The sequence below is a fragment of the Leucoraja erinacea genome, chromosome 50, assembly GCF_028641065.1.
Source record: "Leucoraja erinacea ecotype New England chromosome 50, Leri_hhj_1, whole genome shotgun sequence".
Taxonomy (NCBI): domain Eukaryota; kingdom Metazoa; phylum Chordata; class Chondrichthyes; order Rajiformes; family Rajidae; genus Leucoraja; species Leucoraja erinaceus.
Window position 1 is genome coordinate 1,124,686 of NC_073426.1, and position 13,820 is coordinate 1,138,505.

General features: G+C 57.4%; 1 protein-coding gene across 1 annotated transcript in view; it reads left to right on the forward strand.

Moving 5' to 3' along the window:
• Nucleotides 1–1,423: 1,423 nt before the first annotated feature.
• The window catches only part of gpatch1 (G patch domain containing 1), a 35,006-nt gene continuing 22,609 nt past the window's right edge, over nt 1,424–13,820 (forward strand). The window contains 11 exon segments of the mRNA XM_055664903.1: nt 1,424–1,558; nt 2,737–2,874; nt 3,495–3,583; nt 4,092–4,252; nt 6,011–6,108; nt 6,405–6,463; nt 11,172–11,411; nt 11,689–11,842; nt 12,249–12,328; nt 12,910–12,989; nt 12,991–13,115. Coding sequence (XP_055520878.1) covers nt 1,489–1,558; nt 2,737–2,874; nt 3,495–3,583; nt 4,092–4,252; nt 6,011–6,108; nt 6,405–6,463; nt 11,172–11,411; nt 11,689–11,842; nt 12,249–12,328; nt 12,910–12,989; nt 12,991–13,115 — 1,294 coding nt within the window. The 5' untranslated portion in view covers nt 1,424–1,488.

Consider the following 13,820-nt stretch of genomic DNA (forward strand, 5'->3'; position numbering starts at 1 on the left):
ACCAATTGGTACAATGAGATTTGGGTCACCATACAGCCATATGAATAATAAGAACACAATACAATTTCACAGTGGAATTTAACATGAACATCCCCTCACAGCAAAACAGGGCTCGAAATTAATGAATTGAATTGAATTGAATTGAATTGAATCCTTTATTTGTCATTCAGACCTTTCGGTCTGAACGAAATGTTGTTGCCTGCAGCCATACATGCAATAATAACAACACACAATAAACATAAATTAAAATCCACCACAGTGAGTTCACCAAGCACCTCCTCACTGTGATGGAGGCAAAAGTCTTAGTTACTGTCTCTTCCCTCCTCTTCTCCCTCTGCGCTGAGGCGATACCCCACCGGGCGACGGTAAGTCAGTCCCGCGGTTCAAACACCGCGGCCCGGGGTTGGTCGAAGCTGCCGCCCTCCAGTCCAGCGGACGCAGTTGTTGCCATGGGAGCTCCGGAATACAGGCGTCAATCTGTGACCCGCGAGCTCCCAACGATGCCCGGGTGCCAATGGCCAGCACATCATCGGCCATGGTTGTGCGCATGTGCCGCCCTGCACATGTGCAACGTCACGGAAACTGGTCGGCACCGGGCACTTTCTCCCTCACTTTGCATTGTGGGAGATCTGGCCGCCATTGCTGTCCGGTCGCCGCCTCGCCGCGACCGCTGAAAACCAACACAGAATCACTCCCTGGAGCTGCAGTAACTCCCTGGAGTAACTCTTGCTTCTTGGTTTCCTGGTCCTCCAAAAATATTCCAAATGGAATTTAAACTGGAGTGGACCCTCCACCACCAAACTCCAAACTCTGCAAAATAACAGCTTTATCTGTTTATTTATTGTGTATATATATATGGTCAATAGTATATAGACACACTGAACTTTTAGCTCCTGTTCTGTATTATGTTTACATATTCTGTTGCGCTGCAGCAAGCAAGAATTTCATTGTCCTATCTGGGACACATGACAATAAAACTCTTGACTTGACTTGGACTTAAGCAAAAAAGGCTTCTTGGGGAAAAAAGAGCTACCTTAAATGTAGTTGCGTCTGGTTGGGTAACTATGGTAGGGTGAAGACTATTCCATGCTTTAATTGTGCGGGGGTAACTCCATGGAGCAGCCAGCATCTCTGGATAGAAGAAATTGGGTGACGTTTCGGGTAGAGACCCTTCTTTAGATTTCCTCTGGCTTTAGTGTTTTTAGTTTAATTTAAAGATACAGCCTGATCCTACAGCAGCAAAGGATGCAGTCAGTCTAGCTCTTGCCATCGGCATGTTCCCGCTGATGGGCCTCGTGTACAGTGTTGGACAGAATAATGGCATCAGAGGCTCTCACTTTGTCTCGGTGCAGGTGACAGTAATATGAAGGGGAGAGAGGCAGCCTGGTGGCGGACTGGCGCTGTCCGATGGGCTAGCACGGCCTCACGTCCACCAGGCGATGACCCGGAAGTGCCGGTGCCCCCGGAAGTACTACCGCTCGGGGCAAGATGGCGGAGGACGAGGAGGAGGAGGAGGACTTCACCTACTTCGGGTCGGCGCTGGAGCCGCTGGAGGAGGGTGGGTACCGGGGGCCGGAGACCCCGACACTGAGGCCTGGCCCGGTCGTTGTGCAGCTTCACCGCCGCCGTAGTGGGCCCCGGTCCCACAGCCCGGCCTGTCTGTCTCCCGGCAACGGGGCCCGGGCACCGCTCAAGGCCGGGGATGGGGGGGGGGGGGGGGTGACATGGGACGGGACGGGTGGGAGAGAGGAATGATGTGCAGGGAAGGGAGGGATGGGGCGGGGAGAGGATGAGTGTTATGGTGATGGGGGAGGGGAGCGTATGTGGGGCTCGGGAGAGTGGTTTGACGGAGGGTTGGGGGTGGGAGGATCCTGTTTCCTGGATCCAGAGGGCTGGTAACATAGACAGGAGGATTGAGAGGGTATAAATGCTCCATGAAGCTGGTTTAAAATCATCAATCTGCAGAGCATGAGTATCTGGGATGAAAACAAAACATTGGAAGACTCAGTGCGTCGGTCAGCGTTGGTGGGGATGGAAAGGGTCATCATTTCCTGATGATCTCACATCAGTGCCTTGATCCTAGTCCTCTCCCACACGCCGCCCGACCAGCTGAGCCCAGCACGTGCTTCCTGGACTTGGGGATTTGTGGCCTGGGCTCAGCCTCGGTGACACTGACAGAGATTGGGAGGAGGTGCGGGCAGCTGACCCTGAGGGTGAGGAGAGCAGTTCACAGTGGGTGGGGATTTTGTCTGATAACAAGGACACAATTAGATAACAGCAGGAGGAGACCACTCGGCCCCTCCAGCCGGTTCCATCATTCAATATCATGGCCCATCCTCACTGGATGGACACATCCTGTGATAGTTCCCCATATCCCTCAATTCCTGGATATTTCAAATATTTCTCTCCATCATCAGTGATCCGGCCTCCATCACCCTGAGGAGCAGAACTCCAGAATTCTCCACCGTCTGAGACATTTCTAGGCAGCACAGTTTTAGATTCTTGCTCCAATGTTGTAGCCATGTCCCCTTGTCCCTGTCGCTCCTGGTAATGAAAATGTCCCAATGTCTACCGCCCCTTAGGATCTTGTACGTTTTAGGAAGGTTTCTCATCTAAACGCCAAGGAATATAGGCCCACGCAGTGTTTCCTCTCTGGATGGGACCGCCCTCTCACCCAGGAGTGAGCTTGGAGAAGCTTCTCTGCGCTGCCCCTATAACTGTGCTGTGTTTTTTCAGGGCAGACGACTGTGAAGAAACCAGTTCCGCTGCAGGAGCAGACAGTGAAGGATGAGAGGGGACGGTATCAGCGCTTCCATGGTGCATTCACCGGCGGCTTCTCCGCAGGGTACTTCAACTCCGTGGGATCAAAGGAAGGTGAGGAAATTCCAGTCACATTCCCCAGGGACAGGGGCTGAATTGACCCAATGTGGACGGGTGTTCAGCGGTTAGGAGCAGCTGCCAACTCGTCCCTGGGGCTGCCCTCGCTCTTCCTCATTCATTTACCAGCTGTGGGAGTCGGGTAGTTATTACCCACACCCTCCATCCATGAGAAGGTGGGGCTGAGCTGCCTTTGTGAAATACTGGTGAGGGTGGGCTCCGTGGGAGGGAGAAAGTCTGACTGGTTCTGATTCTGTGGAGGTGATGGGGAGGCCCTCCCCTCCTCCCCCCTCCCCTCCTGCCCACTCCCCTCCCCCCCACCTTCCCACATCCCTCCCCCCACTACCCTCCCCTCCCCTCCCCCCCCCCCACTCTACCCTCCCCTCCCCTCCTCCCTACTCCCCTCCCCTCCTCCCCCCTCCCCCTCCCCTCCTTCCCACATCCTTCCCCTCCTTCCCCCACATCCCTCCTCCCCACCCTCCCCACCCCACCTCCTGCCCTGCCCACTCCCCCACCCCTCCTGCCCATTCCCCCACCCCCTCCTGCCCACTCCCCCCACCCCCTCCTTGCCCCCCCTCCTGCTGACCATGTCCCCCAACTCTGTACCCAGTACCCATGATGGGCGCCATCAACGTTTGTGTCCGCGTCGCGGCAACAGAAGGCGGACAAGCAGATGTTTGCCCCCGAGCACTTCATGGACGAGGAGGTACGTGGGAGGGGGGGTGGGGTGTGGTTGAGCTCGGAGAGGGAACGTGGGTTGGGGGTGGAGAGGAGGCGGGTGGAGAGGGAGGGGAGTGCTGGGGTGGGGTAGGAAGAAGGAACTGGGTGAGATGGTAATTGGGGGAGGGGACATAGGATCTGGAGGGGAAGTGTGGTGGAGGAAAAGAGTGCAGGTGCGGCAGGGATGGAGCGGAAGGGGAGGTGGGGTGAGGAGGGGTACTGGAAGGGGGAAGCAAGGTGGAGGAAAGTGCGGGAAGGGGTTAAGTGGACGCGGTTGTTAGATATGGGATGTGATGGATGGACTGGTCAGATGCGAGAGGGTTGAGAGGGGGCAGGGGGAGGGCATTGTAGGAGGTGGTAGTTGAGGGTGTGGGGGCCGGTGGTGGGTAGGGGGTTGTGTGAGGGGGTGTTGGGAGGTGGGGAGGGGAGGGTGGGAGTGGGCAGGTGAGAGGAGCATCAGGGTGGGATAACTCGGCTGCGTCTGGCTGTTACAGGATCAGGAGGAGCACGGGATAGCGCCGCGAGGGATCGTGACGAGGAGCAGCTTTGCGTCCAAGGCAACGGACGCGGTGCAGGAGAGGGCGCGAGCGCTGGCTAGCGTTGCCGGGCCCATCCCTGGAGCCAGCGCCCTCGGGGACCTCATCACCCTGGCAACGTGAGATTGGTTCTCGTGTGGGGGGGGGGGGGGAATCTTGGAGGTGCCCTCGTCCAGGCAAGGCCCTGGTGTGGTGCCTGTCTGTTGGCGTGTGGTGCCCGGCTGTTGGCGTGGGTGCCCGGCTGTTGGCGTGTGGTGCCCGGCTGTTGGCGTGTGGTGCCCGGCTGTTGGCGTGTGGTGCCCGGCTGTTGGCGTGTGGTGCCCGGCTGTTGGCGTGTGGTGCCCGGCTGTTGGCGTGTGGGTGCCCCGGCTGTTGGCTGTGTGGTGCCCGGAGTCTGTTGGCGTGTGGTGCCCGGCTGTTGGCGTGGTGGTGCCCGGCTGTTGCTGCAGCGTGTGGTGCCATGCTGTTGGCTGAGTGCCCGGCTGTTGGCGTGTGGTGCCAAAAACAATGCTGTTGTCCAGTGCGTCTTGCCCGGCTGTTGGCGTGTGGTGCTGGCACGTCCGGCTGTAACTGAACGTTTCCCAGGAGCGCCGGCCGGCAGGAGGCTGTGGCTGAGCCTCCCGGGAGTCTCTCCTCATAACTAATGACCTCCAATGCAGGCAGTTTCCTGGTGAAGCACCTCCACGCACCCTCAAGCTGCCAGCGACTGTGGTGCAGGGGTGCCTGAGCTGCACTAATCCCCTCCTGTAGCCCCAAAACAATTCACCACTGTCCAGCAAACAGTCCTTATTGCTTGTTTCCCCCACCCCCCTGTACTCCCCCCTGATGGCTAGGTGCTCACACCCCTCCCCCCCACCACCCCCCAGCCCCCCTCACCCCTCCCCCCTCCCTCCCCCCCCTCTCCCCTCCCCCCCCCCCCCCCCCCCCCCCTCCGCACCGTCTCCCCCCCCCCCCCCCCCCCCCCTTTCCCCTCCCCCCCTCCCCCCCCCCCTCCCCCCCCCCCTCACCCCCCCCCCCCCCCCCCCCCCCCCCCCCCCCCCCCCCCCCCTTTCCCCCCCCCCCCCCCCCCCCCCCCCCCCCCCCCCCCCCCCCCCCCCCCCCCCCCCCCCCCCTCCCCCCCCCCCCCCCCCCCCCCCCCCCCCTCCCCCCCCCCCTCCCCCCCCCCCCACCCCCACCTTCATCCCCCCCCCTCACTACCCCTCATCCCCCTCTCCCCCCCCCCCCTCTTCCCTCTCTCTCCCCCCCCCTCTTCCCTCTCCCCCCCCCCCCCCTCTTCGCCAGACCCCACCCCCCCCGTCCTTCTCTCCCCCACCTCCCCCCCCTCCCCCCCTCTTCCCCCCCTCCCCCCCCCCCCCTCCGCCCCTCCCCCCCGCTTCGCCCCTTCTTCTCCCCCCCCTCTCCCCCCCTCTTCCCCCCCCCACCTCTTCTCCCCCCTCTTTCACCCCTCTCTCCCCCCCCCCACCTCTTCCCCCCCCTCTCCCCCCCCACTCCCCCCCCCCCCCTCTTCCCCCCTCTTCCCCCCTCCCCCCCTTCCCCCCTCTTCCCCCCTTTCCCTCTACCCCCCCCCTCTCCCCCTCCCCTCCCCCCCCTCTTCCCCCCCCCACTCTGGCCCCCCCTCCCCCCCCCCCCACCCCCCCTCTCCCCCCCCCCCCCCCCCCCCCCCCCCTCCCCCCCCCCTCTTCCCCCCCCCCCCCCCCCCCCCCCTCCCCCCCCCCTCCCCTTCCCCCCCCCTCCCCCCCCCCCCCCCCCCTCCTTTTTTTCCGGTGCCATGGCTGAGGTGGGAACGTGAAGCCCGTGAGGGAGAGGGTCGAGGACACTGGCCGGCGGCGCTGTGTCACTACAGGGGCACGGTTGAATGTGTGTGCTCCTTCCTGCAGGGTAACGGTGGGTGTACGCCTGCTCCGGCTGATGGGCTGGAAGGAAGGCCAGGGGCTGGGGCCCCGCGTGAAGAGGAAAGCCCAGCGGCAGTACATTGGTGAGGAGCCCATCACCCACCCTGCCGACACCCACCCACCACCCGCCCATCCACCGACCCCCCTACCGCCCGACACCCAACCTATCATCCACCTACCTGACACCCACCCACCCACCGCCCGACGTCCCACCCACCCGACCCCACCCCACCACCCCCCCCACTCTCAGAGAGCAAAGCCCACACACTGACGCTTAGTGTTTGACCTTTCTGTGCACCGGGACACTGCAGCACGGTGAACATTGTTGGTATGAACTGCAGACCTACTCTCGCTAACTCTGCCATCGTTTGCCACACAGAGCCAGCAGTGAGAGTGTACGGCTGTTCCCTGCCAGATGAAGAGCTGCAGCAGCCACAGGTAAGCTGCCATTCTCCATTCTGGTTCTCCCTGTGTAGCCTGGTGCCTGCGCAAAACACAGCTTCAGAAAACGGGACTGGACCGCCCTCGCGGCACGACCCGCACCGGGGCCTAGTGTAGAGGGAAGAGAAACCGTGTACTGTACGTGAGGGGTGGAACCATGTGAGGTGGGGGTGATGGGAAGATGGAGTCAGGGAAGTGGGATGGAGGTGGAACCAGGTCAAAGGGGCAGGACGGCGAGAGTCACACTGCGGAGGGGCAGGACATGCTGATAATTTTTACAAATGTATATTGAAAGATCTTGTGCTCTCTTAACCACAGAGGGGCACAGGGCTCAAATACAGTCATTTAAAGCTGTGGAAAAATACAATGACAGAAAGACAAAAGGGGCTGGAGTAAAGGGGACGTGGATACCCTTGGTAAGCAGTGACAGGATTGGTCAGTCAGCATGGATTTATGAAAGGTAAATCATGCTTGACTCATTTTCTGGAATTTTGTGAAGATGTAACAAGTAGAATGGATAAGGGAGAGCCAGTGGATGTGGTGTATCTGTACTTTCAAAATGCCTTTGACAAGAGATGTTACATTTAATTCCCTCTAAATCGTTAATATATATTGTAAATAACTGGGGTCCCAGCACTGGGCCTTGCTGCACCCACTAGTCACTGACTGACATTCTGAAAAGGACCCGTTAATTCCTACTCTTTGCTTCCTGTCTGCCAACCAGTTCTCTATCCATGTTAATACACTACCCCAATACATGTGCTCTAATTTTGCACACTTTGATGGTAAGAACAGGAAGGCAGATTATTATCTGAATGGTGTCAAATTAGGAAAAGGGGAGGTGCAACGAGACCTGAGTGTCCTTGTACATCAGTCACTGAAGGTAAGCATGCAGGTACAGCAGGTAGTGAAGAAAGCTAATGGCATGTTGGCCTTCATTGTGAGAAGATTTGAGTTTAGGAGCAAGGACGTCCTACTGCTATTGTACAGGGCCCTGGTGAGACCACACCTGGAGTATTGTGTGCAGTTTTGGTCTCCTAATTTGAGGCAGGCCGTTCTTGCTATTGAGGGAGTGTAGCATAGGTTCACCAGGTTAAATCCCGGGATGGTGGGACTGACAACATATGATGAAAGAATGGGTCGAGTGGGCTTGAATTTACTGGAATTTAGTATAAGAGGGGATCTTATAGAAACAAAAACATCTTAAGGGATTGGGCAGGCTAGTTGCATGGAAAATGTTCCCCGTGTTGGGGGAGTCCTGAACCTGGGGTCACAGTTTATGAATACGGAGTAGGCCATTTAGGACTGAGATGAGGAAAATCTTTTTCACCCAGTGAGTTGTGAATCTGTGGAATTCTCTGCCACAGAAGGCTGTGGAGGCCAATTCACTGGATGTTTTCAAGAGTTATATTTAGCTCTTAGGGCTAAAGGAATCAAGGGATATGGGAAAAAAGCAGAACGGTACTGATTTTAGATGATCAGCCATGAAGAGCCGAATGGCCTACTCCTGCACCTATGTTTCTATACCCCAGATGTAGAAGTAACTACTCCATCCAGGGGGGGGGGGGGGGGGGAAGGGGGGGGAGGGAGGGGGGAAGGGGGGGTCCATTCTATGCTACATATGCGTTAACATTTACATTTGCCACAAGCTTCTAATTAATATTAGCAACCTATAATTAGGTTCTTGTAGAGTGCACATGTTTCTTTCTGAATCATTAGGAGAAATTAGCCATAAAACGAAGAAATATTGTACCCGTGTAGTCTTTTCTGGATGAGCATGTACATAAATTAATGTAAAACGGCAACATTTGAACAAAATTATTTGTGTGGGCGGGGGGGGGGGGTGGGGGGTTGTGTGGGCCGCGGGGGGGAGGGTTGTGGGGGGGAGGGGGTTGTGGGGGGGGGGGGGAGAGTGAACTCAGAGAAAAGATGGGGAAGAGCCATGGGGGAGAGGGGGGATCACGGGGAGTTGGGGGTCACGGGGGTGGGGGGAGGAGCCAGCAAGGGGGACCAGAGGGGTAGTGGCTGGAATTGGCGCTGGAGCGATCAGCGGACTCACAGCGGGCGCTTGTCATTGGTCGTTCTCCGCTGGGATCAGAGTCTCCGCTTTCCATTTGTCGAAAGGATCGGCACCATCTCCGACTCCAGCAGGGGGCTGGGTTGGGAGGAGACTTTGAGTGCTGGGCTGGCTGCTTGGGGACTGGGGCGCTGCTTGGGTTCTCCGCTGGGCTGCTGTCTCCGCTTTCCATTTGTCGACATCGGCACCATCTCCGGACTGGGCTGGGTCTCCCACACTGGGCTGGGTTGGGTCTTTGACGCTGGGCTGCTGCTTGGGGCTGGGCTGCTGCTTGGGGCTGGGCTGCTAGTTGGGGCTGGGCTGCTAGTTGGGGCTGGGCTGGGCTGCTTCGGGTCCCTCAAAGTCCGGTTGGAAACCTCTGCCGGCTACCCTCAGCTCCAATAAAGACGCAATGGCGCAGGAAGGGGTGGACCATCCCAGGGAGTGTCAGGGGAAGAGACTAATCCACGCGGCGCTGACTGGCAGGAGAAGAGATCGATCTGTGCACTTATGGTTTTAAGATTTTTAAACCTTGCTAACTTCTACGACATTCAGCCGATCGGAACGAAACTTGGTGCACTTGCAGCAAAGGAGAACGGCGAGTGAATTGGCAAAAAATCATAGCGCTATTGCAAACTGTTTTTGTGCAAATAGAAAGACCGCAGAACCGGAAGATAAGATTTTTAGTTAAGTATAGATAGATATGATACTAGATCAAGTGGGACCCAATGGGTCCCTGTCACATGGCAGGCCTGGTCCCCCACGCAACCTGTTCCACAACGCAATATTGAACCACTAACCCGTAGCCCCCACGGGAGGCATGGTTCCCCAACTCAACCCATTCCTGAATGTAAGATTCCAGCACTCACTCCCCTGCCTTACTCAGCAGTGGACTTAAAAAAAATTCCAATTGCACTTACTCTGCATGCCGCAACAGTTCCAATTGCGACACCATTTTGCCCGCCCCTTCCTGTTGAAGCACTTGCTGTGATATCACATTGAGGTGAAAAGTTCAGAGTGTTCCTGTCTTGCAACTTTGTATTGAAGTGTGTTGGAAGCTGGCAGGAAGGATTTTAACAGTAAAAATCATGTTAAATTTGGCTTTTTTAAAGCTTTAATCATCAATAATGTGAAATGTAGCATCAAATCTGATTATGGCGTGGAGGGCAAAAATATGAGTCAGAATATGTTAACATTTAAACACTAGCATGTAGCGTTTTGAGGAAGATACAAAACATACAGAGACACACATACAAGATGAAACTTTTAGTATATAGATAGAAGATGGTAAAATAGGTGAATGAGGATGTAGATTTGAATTGAATGAATTTTATTAATAATAATAATAATAATGGATGGGATTTATATAGCGCCTTTCTAGATACTCAAGGCACTCTACATCGCATTATTCATTCACTCCTCAGTCACACTCGGTGGTGGTGAGCTACTTCTGTAGCCACAGCTGCCCTGGGGCAGACTGACGGAAGCGTGGCAGCTAATCTGCGCCTACGGCCCTCCGACCACCACCAATCACTCACACACATTCACACGCAGGCAAAGGTGGGTGAAGTGTCTTGCCCAAGGACACAACAACAGTATGCACTCCAAGCGGGATTCGAACCGGCTACCTTCCGGTTGCCAGCCGAACACTTGGCCCATTGCGCCACCTGTCGCCCTATTAACCCAGTATGTATATATACAAGGAATTTGCCGGTGCTTTGCTCGCAAGTAACAACACGATATATAGTAGACAATTAAAAATAAAACATAATTTAAACATGTGAAGAATGAAATAATGAAATTTGTTACGACTTTATAAACTAACGGAAGCAACATGAGGAATATTTTGTGCAGTTGTGGCGGTGCGTGGAGTGGGCTGCCTCTGTTGGTGGAGGCAGAGTTATGGTGGTGTGTAAGGAACATTCAGGGGGAGATGGATATGAATGCAGGCAGATAGGGTGAGTTCGACTGCCGGTTTGGTTGGTCCGGGCATGATGGGCTGACGGCCATCTTCCTGTTCCATGTGCTGCCAGTCCCGGATTGATGCGTGTTCACAGTGTGAGTGGAGCATGTGTTGTGTCGCGTGTGAGTGGGTCATGGACTACCCGTGTTGTGTGTCGCGTGTGGGAAGGTCATGGACTACCCGTGTTGTATGTCGCGTGTGGGAAGGTCATGGACTACCCGTGTTGTATGTCGCGTGTGGGAAGGTCATGGAAACTAGAAATTAGGTGCAGGAGTAGTGTTCGTCGCGTGTGGGACCGTCCATGGACTATGATCATGTGTTGTATGTCTCAGTATCCCGTACCTGCCTCATGGACTACCCCGTGTTGTATGTCGCCACAAGGGTCACATCTAACCCCCGTTGTTAATGTAGCCAATGGGAAGGTCATGGACTACCCTCTGTGGCAGAGAGTGAGTCGTGTGTGCGAGAAAAATGGACTTCTCATCTCGGTTTGTAAAGTGTGTGGGGAGGGTCATGGACTACCCGTGTTGTATTGTCGTGTGTGGGAAACATCATGGACAATCTTCCTGTGTCTAGTATGTCCGCGTGTAAGAATTTTGTAAGTTTCTATAAGACTACCCATGTTGTAAATTCTAGAGAGTACAGGTCATGGACTCCCCGTTGTTGTGTGACCCATGTAGGAGTGTGAGTGTGAGGGAGAGGCCTACCTGCCAGAAGGCCTGACCTTTGCCCCCAGGGACGTGGTGCCCATGGACTTCACCCTGAAGGACGATCGTCACGGACTGGGCTACAGCGGCATCGATCCTCGCCGGGCACTGTGCGGCTCTGCCAGCCTGGACCCAGACACCCTGGTCCCCAACCCTGCCCACCGTCTGTTGGAGCAGGCCCCGGTCACTGGACACACCAGGCCCGGCATCACTGGACAGGTGGGTTGAGGGGACGGCCACACAGTCAGCTGGTGGGATCACTGGCAGCACGGCTGTCTCTGGAGGGCGGGCAGCCACTGGAGGAGGGGGTGGGGGTGCTGGGGTGGAGAAGCGTTTGGGGGAGGGGGTTGGTTGGGGGTGGAGAAGGGTTTTTGTGAAGTGTTGGAGAAGCGTGTTGGGTGAGGGGGTGGAGAAGCGTTTGGGGGGGGGGGGTGCTGGGGTGGAGTGGGTGGGGGGTTCAGGGTTGGGCACTGACCTGTATCCATTGCTGTGCCAGGCGTTTGGTGTGGGTGCGCTGGAGGAGGAGGATGACGACATCTATAGCAGGGACTCGATGTCACGCTACGACTCTGTGCTCAACGAGGAGGAGCCGGGGGATGGGCTGTATGGCTGGACCGCCCCAACCCCCACGCCACGCGGCAGGGGCAGAGGTGAGGGGTGGGCATGGGGAGCGGGGGACAAGGGGAGGGGTGGGCATGGGGAGGGGTGGTCATGGGGAAGGGTGGGCAAGGTGAGGGGTGGGCATAGGGAGGGGTGGGAAAGGTGGGTGGGCATGGGTAGGGGTGGTCATGAGGAGGGGGGACAAGGCATGGGGTGGGCATGGGGAGGGGGGGCAAAGCGTGGGTGGGGCATGATGATGGGTGGGCAAAGAGATGGGTGGGCAAGGGGAGGGTGTGTTGGGGAGGGTAGGCGAGGGTGAGTTCCACGGAGAGGGAGGCTCCAGTGAGGGCAAGGAGAGGGGGTGGTTCTGGTGGGGAGGGGGCGAGACAATGTAGCTCCACTGCTGGATCAGCTCCATGGTTCCAGCGTTCATCACAGCAGGCTATGTTGTTGCAGGTGCCTGTCTCCAGCAGGGATACGTGGGCAAAGAGATGGAAGGCTTCACTCTGAGAGCGGCCACCACCAAGTCCATCACGGTATCTACTCCTTCCCTCCTGTAGCCTGGCGCGGGCAGTAATCAGCTCCTCACAGTGCAGGGATACACCCACTCACTGGCCACCCCTCCTCCACAGACCCCTTTCCCCCACGGACCCCCCTCCGCAGCATCACCCCTTCCCCATGGACAGCCCCTCCCTCAGTGTTACCCCTCCCCCAGCCCCACCCTTCCCCCATGGACAGACTCTCCCCCGTGGACAGCCCCTCCCCCAGCATCACCCCTCCCCCACGGACCCCCATCCACCAGCATCACCTTTCCCCCACGGACCCCCCCCCTCCTCCCCACGTCACCCCCCCCAACCCCCTCCCCCATGCGTCCATGGACCCCCCTTCCCCAGACGGATCCCCCAAGCGTCACCCCTTCCCCCTGAATCCACCCCTACGCTGCCCCTGCCCGCCCGCCCCTCCCCTCCCCTGGGACGAGTGTTGACAGTGGATCACTGGCCCAGTGGGAGACAGACAGTGGGTTACTGGCCAGTGGGTGCTGGCCTGCTGTCCGTGTAATGAGAGACTTGAAGTACGGATGGTGGAGGTCAAGTTCTCACCCATGTTGCTCCCCCAGGTGTATCCTCCCCCCGAGCTGCCCAGGGATTACAGGCCTGTCCACCACTTTGGCCCAGCGGTCACCGTGGGCACTGCCAGCATCGCCCTGGCTGCAGGCTCTCGACCAGTCGGCAGGACAGCTCAACGCCCCCGCCGCAACCCACGGTCGGCACCAGCTCAACGCAACGCAGCGCAGAGAGCTGCTCGGGGAGAGCGCGCTGGCAGGTACCATGGCACTGAGCCAGGGTGGGGGGTCGCGGTCAAGCCAGGCCATCAGGGTCTAGGGGGCTGCAGGGGCATTGAACTGGGGGATCGTGGGAGTGTTGGCATGGGGGCAACATGGGAACAGCCCTGCTGAGCGCGGGAGTAAAGGACATAAAATGCTGAAGTAACTCAGTGGGCAAGCGGCATCTCTGGAGATGATGGAGAGGTGACCCTACACCCGGAGTTACTCCAGCCCTCTGAACTGTTCTGGAGTGTCCTTTTTAGTTTAGAAGTACTGCGTGGAAACAAGTCCTTTGGCCCTCTCAGTTTGCGCTGACCAGTGATCCCCGCACACTAACACTATGCTACACACACCAGGGACAATTAAAAGTTATACCAAGCTGATTAACTTACAAACCTGCATGTCTTTGTAGTGTGGGGGGGAAACCGGAGAAAATCCAGGCAATTCACGGTGAGAACGTACAAACTCCTTACAGACAGCGCCCGTAGTCAGGATTGGACCTGGGCCTCTGGTGCTGTGAGGCAGCAACTCTACCACTGCGCCAGCGTTGCCGCCCCATTAGTGGATCTATTGCATAAAGCAGCGCCTGCAGGTGGGTGTGGAGCGGGAGGGGAGCGATGGGGTCACGGTGGATTCGGGAGGAGAGAGGAGGAAGGTCTATTTAGACTCATCTCTGTATATGTAAGTTCATGGTTGGTTTGTTG